The 18004-nt window shown below is 41.3% G+C and overlaps 1 protein-coding gene across 1 annotated transcript; it reads right to left on the bottom strand.

Annotated features, from left to right (window-relative positions):
* Positions 1-792: 792 nt before the first annotated feature.
* Positions 793-14464, bottom strand: Capsl (calcyphosine like). Its single transcript, XM_051150951.1, has 5 exons — positions 14379-14464; positions 8230-8366; positions 4971-5148; positions 4151-4360; positions 793-1096 (listed from the first exon to the last, which is right to left on the bottom strand). The coding sequence occupies exons 2-5, from the start codon at positions 8364-8366 to the stop codon at positions 995-997; spliced, it is 627 nt and encodes a 208-aa protein (XP_051006908.1). The 5' UTR covers positions 14379-14464; the 3' UTR covers positions 793-994.
* Between the last annotated feature and the right edge of the window lie 3540 nt (positions 14465-18004).

Genomic DNA, 18004 nt, shown 5'->3' with positions numbered 1-18004 from the left:
TCTGTTTCTCTCATCTTGGAGGCTTCCTGTATATATTTATTAGCCCCCCCCCCATGGGTTGATTTTTCTCATGTCAATAGCATATGAGCAGAACTGAGTGCTAGGAGGAGGATTGGGGTCATGAAGTATCAAGACAGAAACTCTGCTTTGGAATGTTCTTCGATTTTAGTCTTGCCATGTCCATCCTCTGTGTCATACCCATCCTCTTTGGGTGGACAGAACTGTCAACATGGTTGGCTGACAACAGGGAAGAGTTAGACAAACCCTGCACCAAAGGGGCAACTTGCTAGTTACCACAGTAACGCTGTACCACATAAAATAGTAGGTCCAGCCCAGCCTCACAACTCCAACCCCAGGCAGGTATGGAGGAGCCATGAGTCTACCATTCAAAGAAATTGCCTCCATGCTCACATCAGCATTTTAAACAAAAGATAGAAACAAATAAATCAATAGTTAGGTTCAATATATTTGTCAAAGCAAGGCTTCCATAGACTCCTGAGAGTGAAACCCCAGATTCACTTATAGAAATTATGAATCTAGTAGATCATCCCTTTCTAGTCCCCAAATTGAGAGTAAAACTTTTAAGAGTTTCCAACTATACACATAGCAGTAGCCTCACACCTAGCTTAAAGGTGAAAATACACTGGTTATCTGGGCAAATATTAGTTCATAATTAAAATGTTCAAAATTCCATTGATGACCAAGAGAGACATGCCAAATTGATTAAACACCTGCATGAATCAGCCATAGTGTTAGGAGATTTAGAGATGTTAATTTAATAATTTCAAACATTTTCAAAGGAGGCAAGCCCATAGTTAATTACTTAGTGACTTTATTTCTACCCTTTTGCCAGCCCTGGAAAATACAGTGTCTTGGCAAAGAAGAAGCTGTGCAATAAATGGTAAATAAAATATCATCCTGAGTTTTGGGGTGGAGGCTCAGTCGTCTGAGGTCACGGGACTGTCTCCGTGGCCTGGATCCCAGGGACAGGCATTTACAGCTTCCAGGCAGTCGTCATCATAATGACGAAGTACACATCGGTATCAATGGACGCACTCACGCCTGCGTAGTAGTTCATGAACTCCTCTGGGGTCACCTGGAGTGGAAAAGTTAGAAAGAGAAAGGACACTTTGCTTCTCCTTTTAGTGGAGGCCTTCCTTCCATCCCTGTAAAGAGAAGGGGCCTCACCACTGAAGATTTATGTGTGTATGATTACAGCTGAGGAGCAGACCTAAAAGAAAAGTGAAGGTGAAGGGAAGTTAAGTATGCTAAGTATGGTGGTGCGAGTGACTCAGGGAAAACATGAGCCCTGAAAATATTTAGGCCATCCTAAGTGGAGAGTGAGACATGGGTTGTCCATCTTGTCTTTAAGAACTTGGGCCTGTTAGTTCAGAAACAAGAGACTAAACTCAGAATAGGAAATATGTCTTCTTCAGCTGCAGTTAATACTGTCTTTCTGGCACATGTCAGAAGCAGGTCCTGCCCAAGGTCGGGGTCTAATGTCACAATGCCACAAATGGTCTGTCCTACAAGTAAAGAAAGCTATTTCTAGTAAGAACGTGTGTGGTTTGCGTGCATGCATTTCTCAGATATGCATTACTCATTCAAGGCTGAGAGAAAAGCACTGGCTTCTCTTGCCCTCCTCCCTCCCCTCCCCAGGCTCTGCACTGTGCACATAGGACTGACTGTCTTCGGAATATTGGCAGATGTGTTTATCCATATCAGGATTCATAGGGCTTTCTTTTGGGGGAAAATCTCGAGTTAATAGGAGTTGGCCAACCTGTAAGCCAAAAGACACAAACATCACAAGAAAAGAAATTCATAAATAACTGAAGAATCGTTTCTAGTCCATCACAGCCTAATCTGTCCCACTAACCTTTGGCACCATTACTATCTTTCAGGTACTACAGGGGCTCACAGACCAACATGAAAATGAAGTAACAAAGAAAATCTGTAAGTTAACCAAAAAATTCATGTGACACACAAATGTCTCCCTATACTGTTCCCCAAACTTCTTCATTCAAAACCAGTGAAAGACTTTAAGAAAAATGACCCCGAACTCAGTGAATAGTGACTTTGTGATCATCTGTCTGTAAACACAAATAAGTAACATACACATGGGAATTATTCTTTATATGAAAGAGTTTGCTATAGGGTTGAGTTGTTTTGTTTTGTTTTGTTTGTATCTACAATTCCTTATGTTTTAAGATATTATTAAAACTATGAAAGTTTGAGGACTGGAGAGATGACTCAGTATTGAGACCACTGGCTGTCCTCTTAGCACCTAGGTTCAGCCCAGAACCCACAAAAGTTTGAATCATTTTTATAAACATATTTATTACGACTATTAAATAAGATATCTGTAAAGCCCTTAGCCCAGTAGCCAGTTGACTTAGTGTTCAGTAAATATTGTTCAGACTCTTTGTTATACTAAATAAGGCTGTAAAAAATAAGTAATAAAAATAGACTTTTAAAAATAATTTGGTCCTAAGGATCTCAAATATGGATGTGTGTAAGCACCAATGGGGCATAAAGTAAATATGCAAAAAGTTTGGGGGTACATCTCCCAAATGTCGGGTTCTGTGGTTTCTCAGTATAGCCAGTGATATTAATTTTCAACACACACACACACACACATACACACACACATACATATACACACACACATACATATACACACACACATACACACACACACAGTGATAATGAACGGCTAATATTCAACATTATTACAAGGTTTATAATATTCAAGCAATGTCAAATACTGTGACTACAAAAAAAAACTCAATAACCTTTTGAGAATGTGAGAGATCACCATGGCTGATTAAGATAAATGTCAGAAGGAGATGAAATGGGGACGTTAAATCAGTTGAATCACATATGACTACTTGGACTTGTTAGGGTCGACGGCAGCTGGCATTTCCCCTGGTGACAAGGAGGAACCACCTGCAGAAAGAATCAGAGAGCAACAGGGACCCATGTCGAGTCAAGCTATTAGGGGAAACGGCAGTTGACTATTTTTCTCTGACCCCTTGGAGATCAAAGGCAGCAGGGCTAGAGGAAACAGGCAGCTCTGTTATTTTCGTCCTAGACCTTTGGCGGTCCGAGGGCATCTGCGGCCCCTGTATCTGCTGTCACAATTCCTCAACCTACACGACGCCACTTCGGCTACTTCTCCATCCCTGACTGCAAAATGTCACCGGGCAGGAAACTTCCCCTTCCTACCTCCTACCCCTTGAAAATAAGGCAAGTCATCAGGTTTTATGGGAAAGGGAGGGGGATTCCCTGCAGAGGGAGGAGGCTTGCTTCTTACCAGAAACAGTACTCCTTCCTGGTCGCTGCCCCACTTACCTTTGCTGGTATGGCCTAAAAGTTGAGAGGTGCTGCAGCTGCAGAGGCTGAGTAACTCCCCTCCCCCATCGCCATAACTCCCAGGTCATCTAAGACAAAAACTGCCCCCAAGTGCTTAAACAGATAGCTTGTGTGTCTTATCCCATCTCTTCCAGCATACAATACTCCGCATACTTGACAGCGATGATTAATGAAGATGGAGTAGTTGCTGTTGCCTTGGAGTTCACTAGAACTTAGATGTGCAAGCTAACCTCAAAACCGACTGAAGAGTGAGTCAGGGTAAATTCTGCTCTCTGGGATTCCGCTTACCAACAGCTACCTTCTCACACAGCAAAGTGTGATAGCAAATGAGGCTGATGCCCCTAAGGGCAAGAGTAAACAGAACCAAATGTCCTGAAAAGCCTTGTGAGTCTGTTCCAGAGCATCTTGGTCCCATTTAAAATTAAGCATGCTTTTATTGTAATCTATTTCATGAAACTATAGCTAGCTGTATATGGGGAATACCATAAAGATGAGATGGGCTGGTGTTCAAAACAACACATTTTCTATGATGAGCAATTAGCAGTTCGTGAATCCCCTACCAAGAAAAATATGCCTGTCTCATTCATTATATGTTTGAAATGAATATTTTATCACTTTAGCTCTCAACCACTCAGATGGCCCCCAAAGAAATGTTTCCTTCTATTTCTAACAGTAATAGTACCAACAAGTTGATGTTTTTAAGGCTTTGAACCTATGCCTCATTTACAATTTCAATTCAGGTAGATAAATTCCATTTGGGTTAACCTTTTTCACTTACCAATCCATCTTTGTCATAGGGTGAGTCAAAGTTATCCAGAAATTTCCTGAAGACTTGCTCCTCCGTCCATTCCCCATTTTGGTACTTTGGATGGTGTTTAGCATTATAAACTTCACGAAGGTCTTCAATGGTTATAATCCCATCTCCAGTTTTGTCTAATTTCCTAAAAGCTTGCATAATGACCTCTTTTCTGGCTCTGGACATTGGGGGCTAGATTAAAGAAAAACACGGAAAAATGGACATGCAAATGAGCCCCCTCTGTAAGGGATGTGATTAAATATTCCCTCAGTGGTGTGAAATTGCTCACATACTACTAGGTATGATGTTTAGGAAGATCCATCTGCCACTTCACAGTCTTCTGCCCACACCAGCTGAAATGTACTATCAAGTTCTGAAAACAAAGCCTTGAAATAGCCAACCCAAGTCCCAGGAAAGCCAAACTCCTCAGCAAAAGTACTGACCCATAGGGGTAGAGTTGGGGACCACACTTAGTTTTTTCTTTTTAACTTTTGATTGATTCTTTGTGAGTTTCCCATCATGCACCCCAATCCCACTCATCTCCCTGTCCCTTCGTATCCACCCTCTGCCCTCGCAACCTCGTCCTGACAAAAGAAAACAAAAAATAAAAATAAAGCAAAATAGATAAATAAATAAATAAAACAAAATCTTGCTGTGGAAGCTGCCGTGTGTCACGGTGTACCCTTTTGCCTAAACATCTTTTACTTGCAAGTGTTCATTGTAAGGAGCCACTGATGCAGTTGGAGGTCTTTGGCTTCTGCTACACTATCAATAGTGGGTCCTCACTGAGACTCACACTTACTCTTAACGTGAGAAGAAATTCATTGAAGTCTATTGTTCCGTTCCCGTCTCTGTCAAATCTCCGGAAAAGTTCTTCTGCCTCCTCTTTTTCCATGACCACAGCATAATCATTTAACCCTTTCAAAAATTCTTTGAAATCAAGGGTTCGGTTGTTATTGTCATCCATAATCCGAAACACTCTGAAGACAATAGCATAAATTAATTAATTAAACAAAGAAACAAACAAGCAAATAAACAAATAATAAATACAAACAACGTGTAAGTGGGAAGATCCCAAAGGTGAGCCACCTCTGTTGGCTTTTAAAGTATAACACAGAAGTTTTGGGTGTTCTCCACAGCCTTACTACGAAGTGCAGAGGCTCTCCTCAGCATTTCATATAGGAAAACAAACCTTCAAGCACACATGTGCAGGGGCACACATAGACACACACAGAAGGCGACAATAGTTTGCACAACAGTTTGGATCTTTTCTATCTCCTAAAGATCTAGGTGTGAAGGCTTGACTGTCAGGTGTCAAGGTGCAGCTGGAGGCCGGAAGTGCCTGCAGAGGCTGGGGCGGAGTGGGAGGAAATCAGATAATGTGAGTCACGGCCCTGCAAAAGATATTGCTACCCTGGACCCTGCCTGATTTCTTGTGCTCTGCCTCCTTTGCCACCAAAAAGAGGCAGCTTTACACCCACTATGTGCTCCCTGGGGCCGAGGCCCTGCCCTGTCCCAGGCCCAAAGCAATGAAGTTAAGTGATCCTAGACTGAAGCCTCTAAAACTGTGAGCCAATATGAACTTATCCTCACAGGATGACCGTCCCAATGATCATGCTACTAATCTAGGTAACCCTTTCAGGAATCCATGTCTGCTAATAAACCCATAGCTCCCTCATTTTCCACGTAAAGAAATGACAAAAAAAAATGTAGATAAGCAAATGAATCATAGTTTACCACATTAATCATCTAAAAATCTCCAGAAATTAGTATCAAGCATAAATAAAGCTTCAAATTTCTCCAGTGTATGTGCACTGGCCACATAAACTGTACAGATGCTGTTTTGTCTGCAGGAAGCCTCTGCTTAGAAACACATCTCTTTATAGCCAAGGAGCCTGACATGGTACCTACAACTTTTATGAAAGAGATCTTCTATCTTCTCGTTGGTCTTGTGCTATTTAAGGTCTTTCTATAAATGCCATAGCACACTGTTACAATCTTACTGTTTTCTACCTTTTCCCTTCTCTTCTACTGTACACCACCCACCACAGAGGAAAAAATCATAAGAGAAAGAATTACCATTTAGGATTTCAAAAAGATGTTCTAGCTCTGAGTAGCAGCAGCTATGTAAACTTGAGTATAAACTAGAGCTGCTCTGCATCTCACTTTTCTATAGAAGTCTACGCTGTTGGTCCCCTGTTTCTAATCAATGCTAAACTAATGAGCAGTTTCTAAGTTACAACTCACAATTTTCTCTTTGCTAGTTCTGTGATGACAGATTCAGATGCAAATGACATAAAAGCAGATGCCTGGCTCTAGGGAGAAAGTGGACCATCAAGAAGGAGTAGATAATAAAAAAGGACAATGGGGAAGGGGCGAACAAGAATGAAGTATGACACGTATATGTAAAATGCCATCGTGAGATCATTTTTTGCAATAAAAAATTAAAAATAAATAAAATGTCAGATTCCTTTCCTTTGCTTTCCATACTTTATTTTTAAATGTAGAAAGAACACTTTGAATGTTGAATTCAATATTGAATATTGAATAAACACATTACATAGACTTGAGCATGGGCTGTATGGCAGCAAAGCCCATGTCTCTGTTTTACACGGTTACAAGTTTACTATGTAACAATCACTCTATTTATGTTCATTGTCTAGATGAGCTAAGGAATAAACTTTCTTGCTATAAGAAGTGGGCTTAAAAGTCTTTTTCTTAAAGAGATAAATTTTAAATAAATAATGCATTGCTAACATGTCTTGCATTGTTTAATAAGCTTCAACATCAGTTAGGCACCTATAAGCTGCCAAATATTGGATTAAACCCTGTAATGTAAAATACACAGGTGAGTGATTCACACACTCTACCCTTAAGGAATTTAGTCAGAGAAATAAAGGCGATATAGACAGAGGGGAAGAGAGAGGAGAGAGAGAAAGAGAAAGACAGAGAAGTGTTCAGCTATTCTGAGTTTATGAATGCCCCTTCTTCTTTTACCCCAGCTTTAAGGATGGTCTCTCTGTATCCTTCTAAACATCCTTTACCTCAATTGTCCCAGGAGCTGCCCTTCCTTGAAAAAGACGCATGCTTTGCTGAATTTGGGATTAAAAACCAAACATGTTCGTGAGGACTCAGATACCAGCCCTCTCCCAAACAATGAACCCCATAAATGAGAAGCTGGGGCCTTAAGAGGAAGTGATTTGTCCAATAACACAGCACCAGTGTAAGGCTCTCCTAGCCATTTCTGATCTTTCTTCCTCCTTTCCTTGGGTCCCCAACTGTTGGGGTTTGAAGGACAATGGCCACCATGGGCTCATATGTTTGAACTTTTGGTTCCCAGTTAGTGGAACTATTTGGGAATGAACAAGAAGCATGGCCTTGTGAGAATGGGCTTGAGGGTGGGAAGAAATATCTAGGAGTAGAAGCGACGAAAAAAAAGAAAAGCAAGAAAGAACGAAAAGGGACTCCCGTGAGAGAGAGAGAGCGTAGACGAGATAGTAGAAGCCGAAGAGAGAGAGACAATGAGACAAAAATAGAGAGAGAGGCGAGAGATAAGAGAGAGAGAGAGAGAAGAAGATTAGAGGCCGCGTATATAGTGGATAGCGAGAGATTGAGGAGAGAACGAGCGATACTAGGATGCTAGCGATATCTATAGATCTCGCGAACGAGATACGAGAAAAAAAAAAGCTCTCTATACTCTGAGAGCATAGCACTATGCGAAAAATATTATCTAAAATAACTCTACTGATATACTCTCTCTCCTCTCTCTCTCTCTCTCTCTCTATCTCTCTCTCTCTCTCTCTCTCTTCTCTCTCTCTCTCTCTCTCCTCTCTCCTTTTCTCTCTTTTTCCTGCTTCTTTTTTTTTCTTGTACATTGAATCTGGATGGACAATTGCCCTTTCTCAAGGTACTTTTCTCTGCCATGCTCCCTGCCATGAAGGTCACGGACTGTAACCCTCTAGAACCATGAGCCCAAACTAAATGTTTTCTTTTATAAGTTGCGTCTGCCATAGTATTTTGTCACTGCAATAGAAAAAAAAGTAACTAAGACACCATCCTACCTGCCCAGTCCTTTGATGCCTGCAGAGCCCCTGGCCAGGCATTGCAGTCGCAGTCTTTCAATGGGATCAGTAGCTGTGGAGAGCTTTTTCTTGGATTGGATTGCCATCTCGCGGTCGTGGCGTGCTGTCCCTGCCATCTGAGAAAAGAATCCACAGCATGCTCATGGTCACACCTTATTGCCCACTTCTGGCGTGGCAGTTGACAGAAGGAGAGTTACAGCTCTCTGTCATCTTGCCTCCAGGGAATAGTCTCAAACTCCCTAGAATTTGCAATTTTTAACTGTGCCAAGTGTATGTCTGGGATATGTACAACTTATATATCTAGTCTCTAGGGCACCTGCTCCCTTCACTCTGGACAACAACTAAGTACACAGCCATTTCCCATGATGCTTTGACCTTTCTGGAGCCTTCCTCCCACTATACAAAAAAGTCTTTAATAGTGAGAAAGGAGCCAGGTAAAAGGACACAAAAAAGAGTTCAAAAGCTGATAAGGATACCAAATTTGAACAAACATATCTGCGGAATAATAAGTATATGTATACATGGAACTGACAGAAGCCATTCATTTTGGACCATTAGTAGTTAGTTCATAGTGAATTTCGCAGCACTACTGTTTGAACTAATTGTGATACACACACACACACACACACACACACACACACACACACACACACACACACACATATATATATATATAATCATTCCCCCATATGTCTTTGACCCTACATTCAATGTTCCTTTTGGATTAAATGCTCACATCTGTTGCTTCTGTCTTCAATGAGATTCTCAATATGAGTGTCAGTGATGCTTAACAGTAACTCATAAACCTTCCTTTAGTAGGTTAATAGCCCTCAATAACTAACAAGGTTTATAGGGGAAATTGATAAACCAATTCTCTCTCTCTCTCTCTCTCTCTCTCTCTCTCTCTCTCTCTCTCTCTCTCTCTCTCTCTCTCTCTCTCCCTCTCTCTCTCTCTCTCTCTCTCTCCCTATGTCTCTCTGTGCCTGCCTCTCTCTCTCCCTATGTCTCTCTGTGCCTGCCTCTCTCTCTCTGTGTGTGTCTCTCTCTCTGTCTCTCTGTGCCTGTCTGTCTGTCTGCCTCTCTCTCTCTCTCTCTCTCTCTCTCTCTCTCTCTCTCTCTCTCTCTCTCTCTCTTTCCCCATCTCTCTCTGTGCCTGCCTCTCTCTCTCTCTCTCTCTCTCTCTCTCTCTCTCTCTCTCTCTCTCTCTCTCTCTCTGTCTGTCTCTCTGTGTCTGTCTGTCTGTCTGTCTCTCTCTCTCTCTCAGAGAGAGTCCAGAATTGAATTCTCAGAGCTCTTACTTCAGTGGAAACAGTCCAAGAGAGACCTGGGCTCTGGTCTTGCCTCTTTAATCCCATCCCCAGTGAATATGAGTTTGCCCCCAAAGCCTCTATTACCTACTGTTTATGACAGTAGACACTAGGGAAAACACAGCACCAGGATCTGCTCACCATCTGATCAGGGACTTCTTAGTGCACCACGACACAGAAGGCATCACATGCCATAGAAGAAGATGTGAGCCTCATGGCCCCTTTCTCTTTTGTAAAGCCATACTGTAGCTATCTTGGAGACCTCACCTGTGGACTTCCTTTAACTTTAATTACATCTCAGAGGTCTCAGTCAAAGGTGCCATTAACATATAAACTTTGGGATTAAGTTTCCAGCACATGAGCCAGGGCAGGGTGCACATTAAAACCACATCAGAAACCAAAGTACGGATTGGTAAAATGACTTTCCTGAAGTCCTGTCAACAGCAGACATGGGGTGCTTGAGTCCAGTATCAGGGTTCTTTCTCCTCCACCATATGTAACAAGATGTAAGACATTTGGAGTGCAGTTTGCTAACACGTTCTTATGCAAAATCAAAATAGAGTTTGGGAAGACCAGATACTGGGAATTGAGACTCCACTCACATCTGCCTTCTGAGGCCAGTTCAACCAGGGATAATGTAGGTGGATATTTCTGAATATGACTTGATACATTCAAGGGGAAATCACAGCCAAGAATGGTACCTGAAATGCCCACATTCACCATCCTTTTTCATCATTTCATCACTTAATTCATTAACAAACATCCAATATTAACTATGTCCTCTTTTCAATGTACCACACTAGGAAGGAAGGTAAGAGGGGGTAACTCAGAGTCTCAAGCTCTTGAATAGCATAGACTCTTAACTTGAATTCTGAAGTCTCATAATAAAGCAGAACAGGAAAAGTACGTTTGTAATGTCTGGGGTTTGAGAGGAAGGCAGGAAAGGGTAGTTTTTCTGATAAAGAAGGGCAACACATACTCAGAGCTCTGAGGTTTCTGTAACACATCTGCCTGCAGTCCTCTGCATGTGATGTCATGATGTCACTGACATCACAGCCCCAATTAAAGTGTTCTGACTCCAAAAGACCCCTTCTGATTCTTTGGGCAGAACAGTGTAATTTGTCAGGCTTAGAAGGCAGTCCTTCCCAATGCATGTGACCACAGCACCACCAAGTGTCAGCTCATCACAGGTACAGTTCAGTCAGTCCTTCACCAAATGTCTAAGAGATCTCTTAGCTGTTCCCAGTTTGCTAGATTTGGGGCAACAGAGGACACTAGTTCCACTCTTGAGCTACAGTTCATCTCAACAAGAAGGACAGCATGTATCACAGCTTGGCATGGGGACTTTCTGAGACATCAGAGAGGAAATGATGCCTACATTTTATTCATAATAAAAGGTAAAAAAAATTATCAAGGCTAGGGCTGCAAGTGTACAACAAGGAAGAGCATTATATATTTTAGATGACTGCTGTACCACATGCATTGGCCAAAGCGAAAGAGTACATGATCTAAGTATAGAAATGCACCGTGTGTGTGTGTGTGTGTGTGTGTGTGTGTGTGTGTGTGTGTGTGTGTGCATACTGCAAGCATCAGGAAATATAAAGAGACATTGCCCATCTAAGACAGGCCCTTGTATGTCCCTCCCAGAAAGTCCATTTATCTTCAACTATAGAAATCTTATGAATCACTCCTGGAAAGAAAACTCGATATCCTAATTTTTGGTTAAGTACTTGGCTCCAATGCCCATCCCTAAACAGGAGCCTAGGCACTGAACTAGCAGCCAACTATTTATGCTACTGCTGACAGAAACACTGGGCACTTCAGACACAGGGCCCAGTAGCCCCTGAGCTGCAACTAACCTGAGAGTCTCCTCCCCAAGGACCAGTTTTCATGTTACCAGAAGGTGCCATGCAAGCTTTCAAAGAAGGTAAGCAAGCAATAGCACTATGTGGCTATAAAGCTTATGAAATGCATAGACGAGCATGATTGGTGCAATTAGCCTGTCGGGGAAGGGGGCGGTGGTAGTGGTAGTGGCATGCACAATTTGGCAGTGACCAATCACTCTCTAATTGGATCTAAGATTTGCCTGTTCAACAAGAGGAAAATAATGCCTGGTACTCTAAACCTAGCTAACCACCCAGGGACAGTAAAGTCATGGATCTTGGAGGAGAACCTACAACCACCACCGTAATAAACCAGCATTGTTCCTATTACACTCTAAATATCTGTTCTTATACCCACAGGTAAGTGTAGTCCTCACCAGTCACGAAGGGAATTCCTCTTTGCATCAGACAGAAAAAACAACCAATCAAATGCAGTGTTATGGAACCCAATCCCAGGAAATACATCAACAGCACAATTCCTGCACCTAGGGCTCAGGGGTCCTTGTAGAAGAGAAGGGCAGAAAGATTGTCGAGGCAAAGGAACAGAGATGTATGGAACAACAAATAATGGAAAATAAAGCCCATAGAGAGCAAGATGGTTAAGTGGAAGGCTTTAGAGGAGGGAAGAATGGGGTGAGGGATATGTTTATAATCCCCATAAACGAAATAAATTTTAAAAAGAAAAATCTATACTTATTCTGTTTCTGCAATTGCACACAAAAATTATGAGATCCTAGTCTTTTTGTCTTTATATGTACACTCACACTTTCAGGAACATCTTGCATTGGGATGGAAAAATACTACCTCTTCTTGGTCATATTGGTGAAGCCTCAGAAATCCCTCCCACTGGAGTGAAGTATTTTGTGATGTCCTATGAATATCTTTATTCAAAACTGAAATGGCATCCATATTACTTAAGAGTGTAACTCTTTATTTTCAGAATTGCAAGTCCTTTTAGGTTGTAAAGGGCTGTATCCTGCTTTTTTCCCCTTATCTTCACATCCCAGTACTTAATATGATGTAATACTATTCCGTTGGATTAGATTTTTTTGGTGGTTTGACTGAAAATGGTCCCCAAAGGCTCATAGAGAATGGCACTACCTGGAGGTGTGGCCTTAGGAGAGGAAGTGCTTCACTGCGACGGGTTTTGAGGTTTCAGATGCTCACCTCAGGCCGTGTCTTTCTCTTCCTGCTGCCTGCAGATCTTTATATAGAACTGTCCAGCACTGTGTCTGCCCATGCTTGGCCATACTTCCCACCATGATGATAATGGACTAAATCTCTAACCTGTAAGCCAGCCTCAATTAAATGTTTTCCTTTGTAAGAGTTGTCGTGGCCATGGTGTTCCTTCACAGCAATAGAACACTAAGACAGATTTGATCATAACTATCAGCTGTTAACATATGATAAAAACAAATAAACTGAAATTTACTTCTTAATATGTGAAGCTATTGACAAACTAAGGAGATTTTGGTGGCAATATATTTTGAAGGGGAGGGCGAAGGTAAGAGCTCTAAAAAGAGCAATTTCCTACCAAGAATAGTTAAACTGCATTCCACACTGGTAGAAGGAGTTTACATTCCTTAAGGTCCTTCGCAACTTATTATTAATCAAATCAACTCTCTGTGTCAATTGTTTCATCCCCATGGAGACCACACCTACACTCTTCTTCCTGTTGAAGGTAAGCACCTACGTCTTCCTGCCACAAATGTGCCCACTGCCTTGTCCACCGACAACAGAGAAACCAGTGCTAAGATGACACTGCCTTAGTGGAACTTAGTAGAACGATATCCCAGTTTCAGGTCTGTGTCAGAGCCATACAGTGTGCTTCTATTCTTAATCTCTCCAAAGGTCACTAGATGCTTAAAATTGTGTACAGTACTGTGTACTGTACTGTGGTTCTGTAGTCTCTTCTGAATAAATTGCACAAGGATTGCACACTCAGAGGTGCCAAAATAATCTTAGAGTTCATATACAAAATCAAATCAACCTATGTTATCACATTAGAAACACCACCAATTTTAAAAGGAGCAACCTGGGAAGGATTATAAAGGGGGAAAGGAAAAGGAAATGATACAATTGTTATCTCCAGGAAGTATTTACAAAAAAAAAAAAATAGGAAAAAGAGCTAGAGACAATCAATGGCTGACGTGAGAGAGGAATATCTGCTCTACAGGGAGAAGTTCTAGGATATCCAATATGACGTGGTCAGCCAGAAACGTGTGCGTGTGTGTGCGTGTGTGTGCGTGCGTGTGCGTGCGTGTGTGTGCGTGTGCGTGCGTGTGTGTGCGTGTGTGTGCGTGTGTGTGTGGAGGGGAGAATTAAAAAAGAAGAGGTCATCGACTTGAGGAGAGAGGGGAGTAAATGAGAAAGCAGGAGGGAGGAGGGATGGATAACAAATAAATATAGTACTCATGTAAACAACTCTCAAACAACAACAAAAACTAAATTAAAACCTCTAATTTTTATTCCAAATCTGTCATCAATTCACAGGGCATGGCATAATCTGTACAAACTCAGCTCACTGAGTAAATAGGAATAAAGCTGAATCTGTTGATTGCTTTCTGAGTTGGGGACAGAATTCTAAGTTCTGTTTCATCGGTGGCTGTCAGGATAGTTACAGCAAATCATAAAAAACAAAAACAAAACAAAACAAAACAAAAAAACGCTTCTCTTCCAAGAACCCAGCACATAAACACCGCTTGGAAAATGTTCTCTCCTTCGCCGTTGCTAAATGAAGTTGGTTTTTGTCTAAGTATCTATTCAAACAGACTACACCTGGGACCAAGCTATTTCCTCTGTTCACTGACAGCCTAGGGATGGATCCCTTAGGACATGAATTCTCACAACTTTCAACTTTTCTTTTTAGATAATAGAGCCTCATCATTAAAAATGAAACAAAAATGACAAAGTAGAATAAATAAGAACATTTAATTACCTGAAATGCTAATTTGTAGTCACAGGCTGCTTCAAGCTGAAACTATGGACACAGACTTCTCCACCTGGGGACTCTGGTCTCCTCCCATGGCCCTGTGTCTCCTCCCTCTTGCCTGTCTTCCTTTGCTGCCTTTACCCTTCAAAGTTCTCCGTTTTAATTGGATAGTCTGGTAATGCTGCAGCAAATTCGTGATCTGATTGGCTCAGCTCACTGTCATTCGTACGCTGATCCTGCCTTTTCTCAAGTTTACACTCCTGTTACCTAGGAAATCCCAGTGACTGTGAAGCCAGAGATGTTTGTTCTGGAAGAAATGACAGGCGGAAGTTCTACTGGCAATTGTTTGGTTTCTAAAACACCATCAAAACTGGTACACCACAATTTAAAAGAAAATGTTCAATAAAGCGTCTTACGCGGCTCCCTCCAGACTTTGCAAGGCTGAGTCCCTGATGGCTTATTGCCAGGTGAGACACAAAACCCTTAGGAACAAGCAGCGTCAATTATAGGCAATGCCCTCTTAATTTTTCTGCATTCACACACTAGAAGATATGGTTTGCACGGTGTTTTGGCTTCTGTATTCTTACCTTTTAGTCTCCATTCACTTCACACGTGTTCTTAGCAAATTGTTCGCCAGAGCAAGCTAGGTGTTTGCTGGGGAGCAAGGTGGGTATCCAAGCCACATTTCCTGAATTGCATATCTATGACATCTACATTCCCCCTACACTCCCACCCTCAGGCTACCTCTATCGCAGAATCATACAGAGTTAGGACCAGAACTTTCTAGAAAGGCCTCCTTTCCACTTTCTGTTATGTATTTTACTCAGACAAGTGTGGTAGTTGATTTTTCAATCATTAAAATAAACAGTATAATTCCTCAGTTTTGACATAGACATCAAATAAGATTTATTTTTTTTAAACTAACATTAGTTGACATGATTTGTGACAATGATGAGAGGAGCAAGAAAATAACCACCTTCTCAAAAACTATCTTTCTTTGTCTCTTTCTGGGTCAAATGCTATTTCAGGGGGTCCCTTCCAGCAGAACATGGTACTTAATGTAAGAAAAAGTACAGACACAGGCAGGGACTCAGGGTGTTTCCCACCTCCATGCACAGTAGTCTAAGTGTCTTCACACCACAAGACATCTCACTCAAAGTACCTCAGTGCAGCGACGCTGATTTGTGTCATTTTACTTTCCCCGAGTGAAATTATGAGGCTAGCAAAGTGAATTTGTAAGCACTGACCACTTGAACAAGAAGCACCACCAAGGGCCGATAAATCTTGCCTTTCGTTGATCAGTAAGACAGTAAAGGACAACTGGGAATTCCCAGAGGAGCAAGAGCGAGTCTTGCTCATCTTTGTATCTTTTAATGTTCCCATCATAGTACACTGTAGAGTCTTGAAGTTAATCAAGGCTGGCTAATCAACCTTGATGAACAAAATAAAATGCATTCATATTCAGAACTTTTAAAATGGAAATCTCTTTCATAAAGAGCTTCTTCCTTACTCTAAGCACATTTTTAATCAATTAAATTCTTTAACAACTTCTTAGGTGTACATACTGCATTCTGATTACTTTCTACCACCCCCTTACCTCTCTCCAATTACCCCTCCACCATCAGTCATTTTCCCAGATTCATGACCTTGGGTCTGTTTTGTCACTGATTTAGTTTAATGAAGGCTATCTGTGTAACCATTGGGTTGGAACTATCTACTGGTTCCTGGTGGAGTTACCAGTGGATACATGACTAAAGACAATCATCACCCGCCTCTCCCACCATGCACCAACAACAAATAGTTCAGCCTTAAGCAGTAAGGCCCCCTAAGTCCCCCCTCCATCCATGACAGGCTGTTGGTGGGCACATTCTTGTGCAGAGCTAGTTCAGGCATCCTCGTTGATTTCCTCATGGCAATGCCCAGAAGATGCCACTTTGAAGTTCTTCTACCTTTCAACTCATATTCTTTTTGCCTCTTATTATCCAGAATTCCTTGAGCCCTTTAGGGAATACAATGCATGCCTTCTTTAGAACTGGCCACTCAACCATGCCTAAAATTAATGGCTGCACTGATAAACTATCAAAATGAAAATAATCTGATTACTGGGTGCCATCTGCAGTCTCTCATGTTCCTTTGGCAGTTCCTCAAAGACTAATTCACTACCAGGGTCAGTCTCCTTCCTGTCTTCTCTGGTTCTGAGAACTATTCTGAGAGTGTGTGGCTCTGGCTCTGGCTCTGGCTCCAGTTCTTGAACAGGTTTCTATTCTATTTTTGGCATGCTATCTGAAAGCTGCTCTACAATAGGTTCTTACCCTCGTAATTGAGCAATTCTCTGGATTGGTGTTCCTTTGGCTTAGAGGTTCTGGATTCATTTCTCTCTTGAGTCTGAAATATTGCTTCTGATATTTTAGGTTTTGTTTGCTGTATATAAATTTTATTAGACTGTTATATCATAGAAAGCCTTTTTGCTTCTTCAGCTATGGAAGGTAGATTTGCTGGGTATATTACACAAGGTAGTCGTGATGGTCTTTTAGGACTTGAAATACGTCACTTCAGGCTCTTCTGGCTTTCAAAGTTTCCACTGAGAAATCAGCTGTTATTCTGATGAGTTTTCCTTTATATGTGACTTGTTTGGTTTTTTTCTCTTGAAGCTTTCAATACTCTTTGTTCTGTCTACTTAGTGCTTTAACTATGATAAGATGTGGGGATTTTTCTGGTTTTGTTTATTTGGTGTTCTGTGTGCTTCTTATATCTGTATGATGTGTCTTTCCTTAGTTTGGGGGAGTTTGCTTCTTTGATATTGTTGAAGATCTAGTCTATGCCACTCACCTGGAATGCTTTTCATGCATCTATTCTTAAAATTTTCATTTTCTGTATGCTCTTCTTCTGATTTTTTTCAGCCTTTCATATTCGTTGTTCATTTGGCCTAGATCTTCTGTTTTATCTTTGAGTCCTACCATTTCATCTTTTGCTTGCTTTTTCCAACTTTTGAGTTTTTAATTTCACTTTCTGGTTGGGTTTTGGGGTTTTTCAATTTCATCTTCATCTTGAATCTTCTTCAATGTTTTGATATTTTTATAGAATTCCATTCTCAAGTCCTACACTTTCTTCATCCTTTCCATCAGCCTTATGTTTGTATTTCCTTGGGTGTTCATTCTCCTTAAGTTCTTTCTTAGGTTTTATTGTTCTGTTAATAATTTTTAAGTTCTAAATCCTGAGATTCATCTAGGTAATTCTCTCTGGCAGACATTCCTATAGGTCTGGTAGGTTGAGGGGTATCATCTTTATCTTTCATATCACTGAGCTCTCAGTGTGTGGACGTCTTTACTCAGTTCTGTTTGAGATGTGAACTGAGAAAAATAGGCAGAAGAATGGTTGCATCATGAAGCTGGATTGGCTTGGGTGGAAATTTCAGGTAGACAGAGGGGCCTGGGCTGATGTGCACTAAGTGGACACATTAAAATCACACATTTCCAAGGAATTACTATTCCTTTTCATGGGAAATGGTATTTGGAGACTGGAACATGGTACCTAGGCCCACTTCTTGCTAGTGAAATACTACTGTTTGTTTGTTTGTTTTTAATCTTTTCATTGGTCAGATCTAGGAAATAAATAGGTTAGCTAAGATTATA

The sequence above is a fragment of the Acomys russatus genome, chromosome 9 (assembly GCF_903995435.1).
Source record: "Acomys russatus chromosome 9, mAcoRus1.1, whole genome shotgun sequence".
Taxonomy (NCBI): Eukaryota; Metazoa; Chordata; class Mammalia; order Rodentia; family Muridae; genus Acomys; species Acomys russatus.
Note: the sequence above shows the minus strand (reverse complement) of the source record. Positions and strands in the feature narration are given on the sequence as shown.